The sequence below is a fragment of the Salmo trutta genome, chromosome 30, assembly GCF_901001165.1.
Source record: "Salmo trutta chromosome 30, fSalTru1.1, whole genome shotgun sequence".
NCBI lineage: Eukaryota > Metazoa > Chordata > Actinopteri > Salmoniformes > Salmonidae > Salmo > Salmo trutta.
In genome coordinates, this window is record NC_042986.1 from 33,162,196 (window position 1) to 33,179,708 (window position 17,513).

At 43.2% G+C, this 17,513-nt stretch overlaps 1 protein-coding gene across 6 annotated transcripts; it reads right to left on the bottom strand.

The window, feature by feature from the left end:
- Positions 1–1,082: 1,082 nt before the first annotated feature.
- On the bottom strand, positions 1,083–16,812 carry tp53inp2b (tumor protein p53 inducible nuclear protein 2b). 6 transcript variants are annotated; one of them, XM_029723893.1, is made up of 5 exons: positions 16,502–16,803; positions 14,885–14,952; positions 6,293–6,754; positions 5,071–5,611; positions 1,083–4,921 (listed from the first exon to the last, which is right to left on the bottom strand). In XM_029723893.1, exons 3-5 carry the CDS (start codon positions 6,414–6,416, stop codon positions 4,654–4,656), a joined length of 933 nt encoding a protein of 310 aa, XP_029579753.1. In that variant the 5' UTR covers positions 6,417–6,754; positions 14,885–14,952; positions 16,502–16,803; the 3' UTR covers positions 1,083–4,653. The 6 variants fall into 6 exon arrangements, with proteins under 6 accessions (XP_029579753.1, XP_029579755.1, XP_029579754.1 ...); XM_029723895.1 differs by lacking the exon at positions 14,885–14,952 and having other exon boundaries at positions 1,083–4,918; positions 5,071–5,227; positions 16,502–16,812; XM_029723894.1 differs by lacking the exon at positions 14,885–14,952 and having other exon boundaries at positions 5,071–5,227; positions 16,502–16,812.
- Positions 16,813–17,513: the final 701 nt, after the last annotated feature.

Genomic DNA, 17,513 nt, shown 5'->3' on the forward strand with positions numbered 1-17,513 from the left:
CCCCCTTCCCCTCAGTCCTCACCCCAACCCCCAGCCAAGCTACCCTACCCCCCCTTCCCCCCAGTCCTCACCCCAACCCCCAGCCAAGCTACCCTGCCCCCCCTTCCCCCCAGTCCTCACCCCAACCCCCAGCCAAGCTACCCTACCCCCCCTTCCCCCCAGTCCTCACCCCAACCCCCAGCCAAGCTACCCTACCCCCCCTTCCCCCCAGTCCTCACCCCAACCCCCAGCCAAGCTACCCTGCCACCCCCTTCCCCCCAGTCCTCACCCCAACCCCCAGCCAAGCTACCCTGCCACCCCCTTCCCCCCAGTCCTCACCCCAACCCCCAGCCAAGCTACCCTGCCACCCCCTTCCCCCCAGTCCTCACCCCAACCCCCAGCCAAGCTACCCTACCCCCCCTTCCCCTCAGTCCTCACCCCAACCCCCAGCCAAGCTACCCTGCCCCCCCTTCCCCCCAGTCCTCACCCCAACCCCCAGCCAAGCTACCCTGCCACCCCCTTCCTTTCCCTCCAGTCCTCACCCCAACCAACCAGTCCTTCAGGTGTAAATGACGAGACAAGATTCAGGTTGTCAACCTGAGTGTTTATTGTTGTTGTTGTTGTTGTTGTTGTTGTTGTTGTGTGGTACCTGCGTTTTTCTGAATGGATGTTGTATTAACCCATCCGTTGGTGGTTGCATAGGTCTTCACTGTCTATGGACTTGACTGTCTATGGACTTGACTGTCTATGGTCTTGACTGTCTATGGACTTGACTGTCTATGGACTTGACTGTCCACTCAGGGATGGAACAATTCAGTACATCACAAAAACCATGCAGAAATAGTGAAAGGCACGATCACCATAGATATCAGATACACCAATCTTTTTTATATGTCTATAAATAGTTGTTTTGACGGGGGAGGGGTGTACTCATTGAGATGGTACATGGGAGAACCCCAAAGTATCTTTAAGCTGCCATCATTTTAGGGCGCAAAGCAGAACAAAAATAATCCACACACAATCAACCCCCTTTCTTTTAAAACATTAACATACTAGGTGAACAACTGTTCTAATAACTAAACGGGAAAAAATACAAGCATATCTTTTTTTGTTGATACATTTCATTTCAGATTTTTTTTTCAATCTATCTGCTTACTCCATCCTCTGTCACATCCCCTCTTTCTTCCTCCCTCCCCCACAACTCTCATGTCACACTAGACACACGTGCACCTGGTGGCCCCGCCCTCTCTCTGTGATTGGCGGGTTGCCACCCTAAACTCACACCTTTCATTAGTCCCACACTACATACTCAGAAAACAACAACTTGGAGATAACATGGATGTAAAGGTGAGAGGGTGATGGAAAGAAGGAAAAGAACAACAAGAAAAAGAGAGACACAGTCTCGCAGTAAGGACCAACAAGGCCTTGTTAGAGGTGGTGAGTTCCACACACACACACACACACACACACACACCTATGGCCTCTCATATATAGGCCCCCTCCCCTCTCTCTTTGTAAAATGTCTTCATCATGTGAGTAAGAAGTGTGACCACAGAGATACTGTAGTATAAGGTTCAGAAAACCCTAGGGGTTAAGGAAGCATGACCAGATATGTGTGTATCTGTGTGTGTATGTGTGTGTGTGAGTGAGTCGTTACTGCAATCCACACACTGCGTCATTCATAGGATCAAACAGTTACATACAGTCATCATTTAAAACAGCAACAGAAAAATAAATATACATAATATTAATAATTATATCATATTAGTAGATAATTCAAATAAAATATAGTCATTTACAAGATAGTTGGCGATATGTTGAGTGGACCATGGTGGTTTGTGATTGAAGGAACAAATACATGTTTCTAGTTCAGAACATTCTAAACAATAAGAACAATTTCTCACCTCACTGTATCTAGAGAACAATTAATGTTCCACTGCTCCCACAAATACATCTTTATACTTTGAAATATGTGTTGTGTTATGATGATGCCAGCATGAAATGATCCCCTGTCGTTAAAAGTTATTACACTTTATCCCCCTAGAGGGCAGTGTCTAATTGGAACGTTAACACATCTAACCCAAAAGCTCCAATAGGGTACATCTCAATTGGTCACATCTCAGTGTAGATTACGGAAAGGATAAGTGGATAGGATGCCACTTTCGATTATTGAGATGCATCCTTACTGTCCTATTCAGGAAAGAGGCAGGGACAGTCTTGTCCTCAGTCAAGATGGTAGCTACTTTAAGGACTCTAATCCTGAGTCGCTTTGACAACTAACAGCAAGGAGCATTACAACCTGTATTCTAATATGTACAAGAAAAATATTTGATCATTATTTGTCTTTTGAAGTATTTTTTTTTAACACACATCCTCTCACACTCTCACAGACCTTTGATGGTTCAATACAAAACAAAAAGAAAAGAGTAAACATCCCAAAGGAGAATAAAAGACAGCACACAGCTAAAACTTTGACTCACAAAAATGTATGACAGTGCAAACTTACATCCATGTCTCAAATAATTTACAAACTTTAGTATATAGTCATATACACTTCAGCACCATAGTTTACTATTGTAGTTGAATACATCTCAGTAAGCTAGATCTTAAGGTGGGGGACACTGTTACGGCTGGATGTGCTATTAGGAGGCCAGGGAGTGGGTGTAGAAGGTAAAGGGTCACTCATAACTCATTCTCTGTCCTTGAGCTAGTCTTTACTAGAAACACTGAGCAGTATCAGCCCGGTGGACATCGTGTGTGTGTGTGTGTGTGTGGTAGTGTGTGTGTGTGTGTTCACCCCGAGTCTCCTACCATGATTACCCTGTTGTCACTGAATGACGTGAAGTGAAAAGGGATTGGTCGATGTTATCTATTTCCCTGTTTGTCTTTTCATGGGTAAGGTTGTCACTTGGTTAATATTTAGTTAGGGGGGAGGTGTCTTAATGCAGAAGCATCACAGCACACCAACATCAATGTGTGTTGTGAGCAAATGTATATAGGTTTTTTCTCTTTTTTTTTCCTTTATACTATTCTCCTCAAAGTGTGAATCCTTCACAGTCATTCTGTCAAACTAGGCCAAGTTTTTAGGTTGTCAGCTATTTGGATGAAACGGTGTGCTCTCATTATGGGGCTGCAGGGAACAGGCTTTTCCTGTCACAGACATCATTCAGAGAGCATTGGTTAGGCCTACCTTCTCCATAACTTTAATAACAGTAGCAGACAAACAAACAAACCAAAATAAAATAAAGAATTGCCATCTATACCGCCTTGCACCTACTTTAGCCTGTCATACCTTGTAACCTACAGGCAACCCTTGGCTAGTTTCCCTACATATATCATTATGGTACATCCCAACATACACAGTTAACTATGCACAGCTACCTATACTAGACTCCTTATGACCAAACAGCTCTGAATGACTTTCATCATCGTGTTGTAGTTGTTGAACAAAGACGTTTAAGAAATTAGGGAATCAGCTTCCTGCTTTGCAAGGCTGCCTGACTTGAGATAACAGAGTGCCTGTTTGTTTCTGCATTGGCAAACTTGTCTTAGTCACAGATGGCAAGCCAAATATGTAAAAGTAGCCAGTTAGGCATTCTAAAAACTAACTATTGGTTGCCCAGAAAGCTACACTACACAGTTAACTATATCTACTCTGGTTCCTCTGTCATCCTATCTGAACTCTCCAATTTGTCGTTTCTAGTCTTCTTTTTTTCTTGTTTTCGTCTTCCTCTCTTTCACCTTCCTCTACCTGCTTCCATCCCTCACATTGGGACAAGAGGAAAAACACCTCTTCTGGTTTTTCTCCTCTCTCACTGTAATGTACACTGTATACCCTTCCTTTTTGAGAACAGATTTTTTTATAAAAAAATGTTTCGTAACTCAAACACTGCAAATAAAGGACAAGATGAGATGTTTTTCCTGTGGGCAGCCTTTCCCTGTCTTCATTCATAACAAGTATAGCTACGTAGATACTCAACGGCTAAAATGATTACGTGTCCACGGGGGTACTATCTAATAAAGATTCCCTATAAAAGCTTGTTCCCGCAGAAAGAGAGTGAGCATCTCTAATTTCTTCTCCTTAGCCTGTCTGTCCCCCAACCTGATTAAAAGCACTAGGACGGCTGCAAAGGGGAGAGGGCCATGTGTTCCATGACAGTAAATAGGTGGACTTCCACTAAAGAGACAGAGGAGAGGAGTGCTTCAACTGAAATGGAGAGAGTAGATGGAACTTTTTATAGTTTTACACACATATTAGTTGCTAAGTAATATTTTTTTGCAAGTTTTTCAAAAAGTATTATATGTGACAGCTAACAACAATAGACTTAAGTTATTAGAGGGCTTGGTTGGGGTTTAGGGCCTAACATGGCACAGTAGCCTACGTAAATCAATTAGTGTGTGTGTGTGTGTGTGTGTGTGTGTGTGTGTGTGTGTGTGTGTGTGTGTGTGTGTGTGTGTGAGAGAGAGTGATTTTGTGAAAGAGAGAGAGAGTGTCTATGTGCTGTGTGTGCATGTGTAAATGATGCGTGTACGCTGTGTGCATGTGTATTTACATATTTGTCTACATGAGTATATATGTGTGTGTGTCCATATAAATCTACCTGTATGTATGTCAGGGGGAGTATAACCACTAATGCCCTCAGAGTAAATGGCTCCCCCTGTGTTTGTGGAAGCTCAGTGGCAGATGTTACGCTGGCAGGGCTGGTGCAGGTAGGTGTTTCTAGCGTGGGCTGCGTGGCGGGGAACCGGCTCCCTAGTGCGGTTCTGGCGCTGGATGCGGTTGCGTCCAAGGTGGCGCCTCTCAGTGCGGGCCTTGCCCCTCTGAACCCTGGCCACCTGGGTCACCTTGGCCAGGGTACCTGCCTGGGCAGCGGCTCCTCGGGTCACCCTGGTGGGCATGGTATTATGGACGGCAGAGGTAGCGGCTGGTTCTGCCACCCTGCTAGAGGAGGGGAGGAATAGGAGGAAGTGGGGGTATAGAACATTAATCAAGCAGTTATGTAGCTCTCTCATAGAACTGTGGCTATGTGCTAGATCTATTACATGGTGACAAAGATATAATAAGGTGTCGGTCGGTCGGTCGGTCCTCACCTCATGCTGCCTGTCAGGCTGGTGATGCTCTCCTCCCCGACGATGGACATGTTGCCATTGGAGATCATGGACAGGTTGCTAGGGGAGACGTAGACGGACATGCTGGGGTGTTCTATAAGCAGATCCTCCATGGGGCTGGTCTCGGCCGTGGCTCCCTCTGCAGTGAAACAGGGGGGAGGGGTAACGAACCAGCTCTCGTCCATGCAGCCTCTCTCCGACCCACTACTGCCAGGGGACACAGATGGGGTGGAGAGCCTGGCCCGCCTTTTTAGGGATATGGGCATAACGATGCCCGTGGCTAACGGGCTAGCAGAAGGGAGAGTAGAGAGGGGGTCTGATGGTGCCACTGTCGCTGCTCGTGAACAAGCTTTGTGTGTTCTGCGGCGATTCTGATGTTGGGGGGGAGGGGTTGGAGAGGGGACGGGGCACTCAGTTCTGGTGGGTGTGTCTGGGTGATTAGATTGGTTGTTTTGTGCTTGTGCCTGTGCTATCGATGGCGCCTTTATCCCTCCCTCTACTAGCATTGCACAATCAGCTTCCCCTGAGAACAGAGTAAAGGTGGGACCATGGAGGAGTTGGCCAATTGAGGATGGGTGTATGTTTAGGGTGGTGTAGGTTAGGGGGAAAGGGGAAGGCAAAGGGGAAGAAGCCATGCAGGTTGTGGGGTCATTAAAAGGGGAGCACCCGCACGCACGCACGCACACACACGCACACAAACGCACGCACGCAAACACACACGCACACACACACACCAGTGTGAGAAATGTCAGGATATTTAAATAAAATTGGAGAGGGGGGAGAAGAAAGGGTAAAGAAACACAAAACATAAAAATAGGAATAATATAATTAGTTACTTGGACCCTCTAACCGCTTGGTCATGTCAGTGACAGTATTGTTGTACTGACTGTTTTGTGATGTGTTTCATTGGGGCTTATATATTTAGTTTGAGATGTGGCCTCTAAACTATTCAGATTCCCTTTTATGGAGATTTTAAACAATATATTAGCCCCCACACCCCCATCACTATATGGCCACACTAAAGGACTGAAGTGCTGACCACAAATCACCAAAACCTTTGACCTTAGAAAACAAACAGCTAATGTACATGCTCAACAGTACCATCAATATCCTCACTTCTGTCCATTCTGGCATGGCCATCTAGTGACTACAATTTCCCTCTCCACTTCCAACCCCTTCCAACCATCCCTAAGGGAGGACTCACCGGGCAGGTTGACCAGCATCCATCCTTCCTCGTCAGCGTCGGTCACACAGGGGTTGGGCCCCTTGATCTCTGCGGCCACCTCCTCCACCTCTCCGAAGAACAGGCTGCTCAGAGCTTGGAACATGGCTAGGCCGGTTGGTCGGGTACACGTCAATGGGTAAAAGTCAAGGGTCAGGGATCGCGGAAGTCAGGTTCTGTGTATAGTTGTAGTTCTCAAGGTATAGCTAGCTGCCTTTGTGTGTTTTTGCTACTTATTAAGTATTTTTGTAGTCTTATTTAGTTAGTTATTTTGCTTTTCGCTTTGTCAAACAGTTGCCAGGTCAGGAAAGTGAGCACGGTTTTCCTGGCCTCTCTTTGCTTCAACCCTTTTCTTGTCTTGATCTCGTAGGTTGATTTTCTTACAGGACTCGACAGGCTTCCTTAGTGCAAATGTAAGGTTTTACTTGGTATCGCTGCAAAGGCCTGTGGGGAGACAAAAGAAAGACAGGAGAGACTATTAATAACAGCAAGAAAATATTTAGATTACAAATCCAAAGACAATGGGAACAAGTGGAGAGGAACATTTGAAAGCAGCGTTGCGAATCACAAAGTGGTAAAAAGCGAGATGAAGGAATACACGATATGGCCAAAAATTGTGGATTTGACTATTTCAGCAACCGCTGTTGCTGACAGGTGTATAAAATTGAGCACAAAGCCATGCAATCTCCATAGTCAAATATTGACAGTAGAATGGCCCCTACTGAAGAGCTCAGTGACTTTCAACGGGGCACCTTTCCAAGCTAGTTCGTCAAATGTCTGCCCTGTTAGAGCTGCCCCAGTCAACTGTAAGTGCTGTTATTGTGAAGTGGAAACGTCTGGGAGCAACAACGGTTCAGCCGTGAAGTGGTAGGCCACACAAGATCACAGAACGGGACCGCTGAGTGCTGAAGCGCATAGTGCGCAAAAATGGTCTGTCCTCGGTTGCAACCCTCACTACCGAGTTCCAAACTGCCTCTGGAAGCACAAGAACGGTTCATCAGGAGCTTCATGAAATTGGTTTCCATGGCCAAGCAGCCGCACACAGGCCTAAGATCACCATGCGCAATGCCAAGCATCGGCTGGAGTGGTGCAAAGCTCGCCTCCATTGGACTCTGGACTATGGAGCAATGGAGTGATGAATCACGCTTCACCATCTGGCAGTCAGACGGACGAATCTGGGTTTGGCGGATGCCAGGAGAACACTACCTGTCTGAATGCATAGTGCCAACTGTAAAGTTTGGTGGAGGAGGAATAATGGTCTGGGGCTGTTTTTCTTGGTACGGGCTACGGCTCTTAGTTCCAGTGAAGGGAAATCTTAACGCTACAGCATTCAATGACATTCTAGACGATTCTGTGCTTCCAATTTTGTGGCAACAGTTTGTGGTGGGCCCTTTCCTGTTTCAGCATGACAATGGCCCCGTGCACAAAGCGAGGTCCACACAGAAATAGTTTGTCAAGATCGGTGTGGAAGAACTTGACTGGCCTGCACAGACTCCTGACCTCAACCCCATCGAACACCTTTTGGATGAATTGGAATGCCAACTGCGAGCAAGGCCTAATCACCTAACATCAGTGCTCGACCTCACTAATGTTCTTGTTGTTGAATGAAAGCAAGTCCCTGCAGCAATGTTCCATCATCTAGTGGAAAGCCTTCCCAGAAGAGTGGAGGCTGTTATAGCAGCAAAGGGGGGACCAACTCCATATTAATACCCATGATTTTGGAATGAGATGTTCGACGAGCAGGTTTCCACATACTTTTGGCCATGAAGTGTATGTGGCAAAATCACGTGAGCAGAACTGAACAAAAAGAGCCTTTCTGTTCCAGGGCTACTTTAATCATGTTGGTCAAGGAACCATTTATGAGGAGAAGATTAGAAAGTGTGATAGGTTGGCTGCATCTCAACAGTCTCACGTGTTTTCCTCACCTCATCATCTCCTTCCCTTCACCCGCACTAATCTGAAAGAAATTGACGGGTAAACTGAAAGCAAATGCACAGTAGGCATCCACTTATAATGCTTTCACATGTTCTGTGTCCTCAGATCAGTGCATATGAAGGGAAGGAGATGAGGAGAGGAAGCCACTAGAGTATTGAGATGCAGTCTCTCAGTCTACCTCGAGAGACTGCAGGGAGAAGGTTTGTCTGGGTCATACTGGCTGACTGGAGACAGGCTGACTGATATAGGCTGACTGGAGACAGTGACAGTTTTACGGTTCTGTTTCAGCTGGTCAATTTGTCTTCAATCTACTATCAAATTATGCAGTAACAACATTGCGCACATTGTGGTGCTTACTGTACTTCAAAGAATTCAACTCAAGTTGGAAAATGTGTAACTATTGGGTAACTGTAATGTAATTCCGAAATGAATAACAAGTAAATAGCTTAATAAGCGCAACAAATCGTAAACAATCACAATAGTCTTTTCTCAATAGGACCATAAAATGTATGCATGCAGTTAGAATCTGTAAGACACTCAGACACAAATGCAAACAGATAGATTGCTTCTTTCAGATGAGTTCTTTGAATTGGGTTGTAATGAAAGAAATTAGATTAAGGGAAGGGAAGCTATTGCAGACTAAGGAGACGCAGCCAGGCTGTTCCTGAGGAACAATGGCGTTACACCCTCCCCCCTGTGCTACTGCTATAGTGAACAACAGAATGGGTTTAGGCCAGATGGACAACCGAGAAGACACGAGGGACCCGATTCCGATTAAGGAAAAGTACGCCTTTCTTACGCACGACTATCTTTCTTACGCACGTCTTTCTTTCTTACACACGTCTTTCTATCTTACGCACGTCTTTCTTTCTTACACACGTCTTTCTATCTTACGCACGTCTTTCTTTCTTACACACGTCTCAGTAGTTGTTATTCAGACTTACCTTATGAAGGTGCATATAACGGTGCTTCCATTGCGCGCGTTGTATACATGTAATTCAGCGCGTCTGTCGTGATTCTGGATGGCCAGATTGCTAGCAAGTATGACAAGAAACTGCCATGTGGAGAATCGTAAGTGGCTCGTTTCAGCTTGTTTAATCTTGTTATTGATTGCTAGCTAGCTAACCAACAACTTCAACGATATATTTGAGAGACAACAAGTGGTCATTGTGCAAATGTGTTTATGTTTTCAATAAACATTGGAGAAGAAATACAGCTTACATGTTGTCAACAATCTAAGCCAACCTCATCTGTTTTGCCCGATGATTGTGAGCGGGTCGTTTTTGTTGCTAAACAACCAACCCATCAATCCATCTTCGTCTCCATTTCAGCACCAACTGGTAGATTTAAAAATACTCTGATTTTGTAGATTATTTTGGCACATTTTAGTGTTAGGAAAGTATGCATGAATCATAAAAAAAAGGTTTGGAGAGCCTTTACGCACAATAAATGCAGGGGTTTGATTCATCCTGAAAGTTGTCACATTCAAGTTCAAACCATGAAATGTTGGAATGTGGAAAAAAGTGTACAATAGGGGATGACAATAGGGGTTGAACAATAGTCCTATAAATCTACCCTAATTCATGAAACTGTATGACGGTCCAGTCGTCGTGAACCGTGCGCAAGGTTCTAGGTTTAACCTGCTACATGTGGTCTGAGTTCCATAATGATTAAAATAGGCTACATGTCCCAAATTATTGAACGTTATCCTAATATGATCCACTAATGCTAGCGACCCTCAGGAACAACTTGTACGGAAGGGACAGAGGACTGAACGGTAAACGGAATGGAATGGTACAAAATGTAAGAAAACGAACAATGCAAGTGACAGTTATAGATGTATGTGGGTATTACTGATGGTGGCTCCAATAGTGGCTAATATTTAACATGATACAAATTGTAAGAAAAGCCCGGCCATAGGCTATAATTAAAACATTCTAAAGTGCATACATACAGTTGAAATCGGAAGTTTACATCCACCTTAGCCAAATACATTTAAACTCAGTTTTTCAACATTCCTGACATTTAATCCTAGTACAAATTCCCTGTCTTAGGTCAGTTAGGATCACCACTTTATTTTAAGAATGTGAAATATCAGAATAATAGTAGAGAGAATGATTTATTTCAGCTTTTATTTCTTTCATCACATTCCCAGTGGGTCAGAAGTTTACATACACTCAATTAGTATTTGGTAGCATTGCCTTTAAATTGTTTAACTTTGGTCAAACGTTTCGGGTAGCCTTTCACAAGCTTCCCACAATAAGTTGGGTGAATTATGGCCCATTCCTCCTGACAGAAGTGGTATAACTGAGTCAGGTTTGTAGGCCTCCTTGCTCGCACACGCTTTTTCAGTTCTGCCCACAAATTTTCTATAGGATTGAGGTCAGGGCTTTGTGTTGGCCACTCCAATACCTTGACTTTGTTGTCATTAAGCCATTTTGCCACAACTTTGGAAGTGTGCTTGGGGTCATTGTTCATTTGGAAAGCTCATTTGCGACCAAGCTTTAACTTCCTGACTGATGTTGCTTCAATATATCCACATCATTTTCCTTTCCTCATGATGCCATCTATTTTGTGAAGTGCACCAGTCCCTCCTGCAGCAAAGCACCCCCACAACATGATGCTGCCACCCCAGTGCTTCACGGTTGGGATGGTGTTGTTCGGCTTGCAAGCCTCCCCCTTTTTCCTCCAAACATAACGATGGTCATTATGGCCAAACAGTTATATTTTTCTTTCATCAGACCAGAGGACATTTCTCCAAAATTGCAAACCGTAGTCTGGATTTTTTATGGCGGTTTTGGAACAGTGGCTTCTACCTTGCTGAGCGGCCTTTCAGGTTATGTCGATATAGGACTTGTTTTACTGTGGATATATATACTTCTGTACCCTTTTCCTCCAGCATCTTCACGAGGTCCTTTGCTGTTGTTCTGGGATTGATTTGCACTTTTCGCACCAAAGTACGTTCATCTCTAGGAGACAGAACATGTCTCCTTCCTGAGCGGTATGACGGCTGCGTGGTCCCATGGTGTTTATACTTTTGTACTATTGTTTGTACAGATGAACGTGGTACCTTCAGGCGTTTGGAAATAGTTCCCAAGGATGAACCAGACTTGTGGAGGTCTACAATTCTTTTTCTGAGATCTTGGCTAATTTCTTTGATTTTCCCATGATGTCAAGCAAAGAGGCACTGAGTTTGAAGGTAGGCCTTGAAATACATTCACAGGTACACCTCCAATTGACTCAAATTATGTCAATTAGCCTATCAGAAGCTTCTAAAGCCATGACATAATTTTCTGGAATCTTCCAAGCTGTTTAAAGGCACAGTCAGCTTTGTGTATGTAAACTTCTGACCCACTGGAATTGTGATACAATGAATTATTAGTGAAATAATCTGTCTGTAAACAATTGTTGGAAAAATGACTTGTGTCATGCACAAAGTAGATGTCCTAACCAACTTGCCGAAAACTATAATTTGTTAACAAGAAATTTGTGGAGTGGTTGAAAAATGAGTTTTAATGACTCCAACCTAAGTGTATGTAAACTTCCGACATCAACTGTACATTTGTTAGGTTCAGCCCTACAGAAGCCTATAGCTTGGGTGTCCAACTTTCATCCATGCAAATTATGAGGGCACACAATGGCACAGAACGATGGCACAGCTATTTATCAAATCAAATCACACAAAAAAGGTCACATGCGCCGAATACAACAGGTGTAGCCTTACCGTAAAATGCTTACTTACAAGCCCTTAACCAACAATGCCGTTTTAAGAAAGAAATGTACAGGTACACCTCCAATGTAAAAAAATGTAAGAAATTAGAGTTAAGAAAATATTTACTAAATAAACTATAGTAAAAAATGTAAAAGTATCACAGTAAAATAACAATAATGAGGCTATATACAGGGGGGTACCGGTACCGAGTCAATGTGTGGGGGTACAGGTTAGTCGAGGTCATTTGTACATGTCGGTAGGGGTAATGTGACTATGCATAGATAATAAACAGCGAGTAGCAGCAGTGTCAAAACAAAGGGGGGGAGGGGGCATTTGATTAATTGTTCAGCAGTCTTAAGGCTTGGGGGTAGAAGCCGTTAAGGAGCATTTTGGACCTAGACTTGGCGCTTCGGTACCGCTTGCCGTAGAGAGCAGGCTATAACTTAGGTGACTGGAGTCTTTGACAATGTTTTGGGCCTTCCTCTGACACGCCTAGTATAAAGGTCCTGGATGGCAGGAAGCTTGGCCCCAGTGATGTACTGGGCCGTACGCCAGCAACTACCCTCTGTTGCGCCTTACGGTCAGATGCCGAGCAGTTGTCATACCAGGCAGTGATGCAACCAGTCAGGATGCTCTCAATGGTTCAGCAGTAAAACTTTTTGAGGATCTGGGGACCCATGCCTAATCTTTTCAATCTCCTGAGGGGGAAAGGCGTTTTCGTGCCCTCTTCAAGACTTGTTTGGAACCTATTTCACTGTGGAAAAGTTGTCATGTTGACATGCTTTTCAGTTAGCTTCCATATCACTGGTTTCACATTCGTCTCCAGGGATCATAAGTAAAAATCACTTAAAACAATTGCTGTGTGTATTTACAATCCCCTTCTCCAAACGGATTATGCATTTACCTAGCTCTTATCCATTTGGAAATTACAGTGCATGGAGAATGCTGTTATTTCTATATGAAAAAATAAAGTACACGTTTTTCCACTTGGAAACGGCAGGTTCGCTAGACCCATGCTTAAATTCATAGAGAGAAAAGTTCAATTTACGCACGCTTAACTCGGGTCGTAATCAGGGCCTGGAGTCTAGGGGGAAGGAGTAACACAAAGACAGTAAAAAAAAAGAACAAATGCAGTATAATATACAAAAATGTTCAGACACTTCATAGGTAATCTGGGGATTGAACCTACAACCCTGGTGTTGCAAGCAGCATACTCTAACCAACTGAGCCACTGGAGCCTGCACTTACAGTCTCTGTCCCTGTATTTAACCATGGAGGGAGATATTGGATATCAGCGAGACATATCATTCCTGCAGAGACTACTGGACGGTACGACGGAACACTGACCTCTCTGATCTGACAGGGTGTACTTTCTAAAATTAGACAATATGGGGGGGGGGTATAAAGAGGAACGGAGGAAGAGAGACAGAAATGAAAAGTGAGAGAGATTAATGTAAGGAGAGAAGAGGAAAGGAAAGGAGAGAGGTGTAAGAGAGGAATAGAAAGAGATAGCGATTAGGCTACAGGTATGGATAAAAACAGAGGAGGTAGAGAGAGGGAGAAAGGTGTAAAATGAGGTGAGAGAGATAAATGAAAGGAAAGGAGCGGATGAAGAAGGAGAGGGACATATGTTATGCATGGGTGGAAAGCGACACTTTCTGCTTATTTGGGCGGTTGCCATGGTGACCCTTACACCAGGGGCCGACAGGAGGACACAGGAGTCTCACGCTAAGGAGAGAAACACACACACACAGAAATGATCACATTTACTAGACACTTTGTCAGAAATGATAGAGGTCAGCCATAATCGGATCTCATCAAAATTGCTCTTTGTCAAAGAGCAAGTCTGTGTGTGTGTGTGTGTGTGTGTGTGTGTGTGTGTGTGTGTGTGTGTGTGTGTGTGTGTGAGACCATCAGCATCCTGTCAGGAAAGCAGCCAAGAAGAAAGTAATGATGACTTTCTCAAAACAGGGATGTAAACAGAAGTCAATTGGGCACAGACGTCAATTCAGTCTATTCCACGTTGGTTCAATGTAATTTTATTGAAATGACGTGGAAACAACGTTGATTCAACCAGTGTGATGTGCTTGTGGTGAGGATAAAACAAAGCCTTATTCTATTTCAATAAAAACCTACTGCTAAGAAAGTTCATTCTGACTTCTAGCTTCTGTCTTATCGTTGTATTATACAGTTTTGTAATGGTTTATCTGTGGCTGCATATGTTTATAAGGCTAATATAAAACGTCATAAGAAGGCTCGTAAAATAAAGCGTTAGGCTACCAATGACAATGTTGATGGTTTAGGTGGAGATATGAGAGATGTTGCAGAGGACATAGAGGAAGGAGTCTGTTGATTCGCTCCCTTCTTGACTGTTTTTCATGCATTCCTTCTGGCTTACTGAAGTCACAGGATGATGCGAGATAAAACATTTATAAAAAAATGTATTTACGTGAGTTTACCCACTTTGAATCTTTCTAAGAATATTAAACTCTCCCAGGGCCACTTTTTTACGAGTTCCCAAGTCATAAACACACACAAACACACTTCCTTTAAAGGAACTGTGTGAAGCCCCATTCAGTCTCCTTGATAAGCAAATGTTATCAGTCAGCTGTGATGCTAATTCAGTATTATCTGCCTGGTGTTTAAATATACCGTCTGTCTATTGGGACAGACAGACGACACCAGGGATAAGAACAGCACTGGAATATATTGGAAACATCATTAAACAGCCAGCAGTGGTCTCTCATGCCTCAGGTGGTTCATATAAGGACTGTTTGGGGAAAACAGGAAAAAAATACATTGGAAATGTATCCAAGTAAAATGTGGAGAGGTTGCCCATATTTTTGCCCTGTATAAACTAAGGGGGAAATATGATAGACCAACACAAGGCATTTATCATCTGGATGACATCATAATGTTTACTGTACCTGTTAAATTATTACTTGTGGTTATAAAGATTCCATTGTGACAGCACTGGTGACTGGTGTAATTCACTCTAAAGGGAAACATAACCTAACAGTAAATGGTGTGGAATGGAGATTGAACCCACGTGCAAAAATGTGTTATTCAAAACGAATGGCATATGGTATTGTAATTACAGCCCTGCCAGGTACCTGTTGAGTTAATAATTTATTATACATAGCCAAAATAATAATACGTGTTAAATCAGTGTACAAATGCATATTACTTTGATGCTTTTTTGTGTTTTTCACCCTGATCCACTGGTTATAAACTGGTTATAAACCAGTATAAGCTCATAGAAAATAGTTAAAGACCGGATATAGACAATTATATATTTCATTTTTTCTTCCTAATTCTACAAAACAAAAGCGCTCTGTTGCTCTGCTATTCCCAGATGCGCTCATAATTTCTCTGTTCATGGCAGCCGTTTAAGCAGAGGGAGGAGCTGAGGGAGATGGGCGTGGCTTCGCGAAGAAAACAGAATACCTCCTATGCGCTTGCATGACGAAGGACTCTTACGTCACTGATGCTGCTGGTTCAGCCTACTTCAGTCGAGGAAAAGGAGAAAAGGAACAGTGCGGGTGCCGTCAAATAATTATTTATGTATTTAAACTGCAATTGTTCGGATGCAAAAGAAAGAATAACCCCCAAGCATTTGTAATAAATAAAGGAATGATTCAACATCCTTAACTGCTTTGTTTCGAGTTCTTCAATCCACATTGACAGATGCCGATGAGAGAGAGGAAAAAAAAGAAAAACATATTTGTTTTATTCTTTTATGGGTCCGACAGCAAGCAGTGTACATTTGATTTAAAGCCAGATATAAGCTAATTTGGATGACAAAAACCTTCCCAATGTCACCGACGACGAGAAAAATAGGGCCCAGAATAAGTCATTGTCGATAGCGGTCAGGTTAAACATGAATTATCCGTGTAAGCTCCGAGTCTGTGACACGGCTATGGATATAGCTGAAGGGTCATGGCAATGACAGATAGGCTCACCAGTATAGGACTGATGCGAAGGAATCAATTTTAATATCGAGGTCGTTCAAAATCCATACATAGGCCTACATAAGCACTGAGGAAGAGAGAAAGGCACAATTCAAAAATACCCCCCATCGTCTTCATTCGACACAACACCCCAGCGTTTGGTGAAAAACAAGGACAGGTTTTATGTAAACATAATTTTCATATTCTGAAAGATCATAAACCGGACGTCGAGGTTTCCGTAAAAGCATCAATTTATGGAAGCCATCAAAACGTCCATGACCTATAAACGGATGTCTAGGATGCATAACAGTCGATAATTAATTTAATGCAGAACTAATGTATTGTCCTCTGTGACAGCCACTACTACAATGGATTCATTCCGTCATAATGTAGATTATTTTGTTTCAGAATGATTCTGTTTATAACACAACCTAATTCGCATTTTCTTCATCTGCTGTTATGAGATAGGCTATGCATCATCAGAGATAGCTATACAGGCGTCAGTGGCAGAGGTAGCCTGATACCCTGCAAGCTTACACAGTTTGCCTTCCAGAAAGCACAAAAAACAACAGCAAAGTAGATTTAATAGCTTACCTGTATTAGCAATATATTTCAAATTGTAAACGTGATGATCTCACACAAAGTAGAAACGACAATAATTCTTAAAGCATAGCTTTAGGTTGCCTTTTAAGTGAGGTAGTTAAAACACCATAATACAAAATAAAAAAAAGGCTTTCTTCTTAGAAGAAGGGGCTTCGTGTAAAACTTGAATTTACACTTGATGTTCAGAGTATAACATCTGCAGTTTTTTCCCTCTTGTTCGATTTTTCCCTGCAGATTTTCCCACTGTTATTGCTTCCTCCAGCTGATCCTCGGATCAGAATGTAGAACGTACAAAACAGCTGATTGTGATATCACAATACTTCCAGTGACGCCCATTTCCACGCCCTCAAGAACAGACGGCCAATCGGAATATTACACAAGATCCAAGCCGGGCCTCTTGGTAACACAGTGGGGGTTGGGTATGGGTTGGGTAGTCCGACTCAAAGCTGTCAACCTGCTCTGGTGGAGTAAAATAAAGTTGCCCTTAGAAGCTGATCTAAGGTCAGTGTTTTGTTTCCCCTCCAACTGTTTACGACTGGTGGCGCCCGTGGCGGGGAGGAGAAACTGATCCTAGAGCTGTGAATTGCCTATAGAGTGACGGGCGAGGATGGGTGAGACCAATAAAGTGATGAAAGTTGTTTGACAGCATAACAGGAAATTCACTGTCATCATTAGTAATTCCTGATGGACTAAGAGATAGCAGGACAAATACAATATCTTTCTGGTTATATAAAAAAATCTGAGAAAATTGTTTTGACTCTTCTTCTGCCCCCTGAAGATACCAACATTTTTGCATTTAAAACATTGAATTGCAACTAAATTCTTGATGAATCTCTCATGTGTGAAACGTTCTTTACATTCGGCCTAAATGTCGACCAGCAAGCTTCAGTCCAGCGATGCAACAGTTAAAACAAAATATAACCTTAACCCTAAAATAAAGTTTTCAATCTGCCTTCCTCTCTAGGCCTATATTAATTGAATAACATATGAATAAGGAACGTAT

Coding starts and splice junctions, on each gene's coding strand:
- tp53inp2b (XM_029723889.1), bottom strand. CDS start 5,897: ATGTTTTGTGTTTCTTTACCCTTTCTTCTCCCCCCTCTCCAATTTTAT. Junction 4,922..5,070: donor AGCCTGACAGGCAGCATGAG/GTGAGGACCGAC, acceptor CCCCTCCTCTAG/CAGGGTGGCAGAACCAGCCG.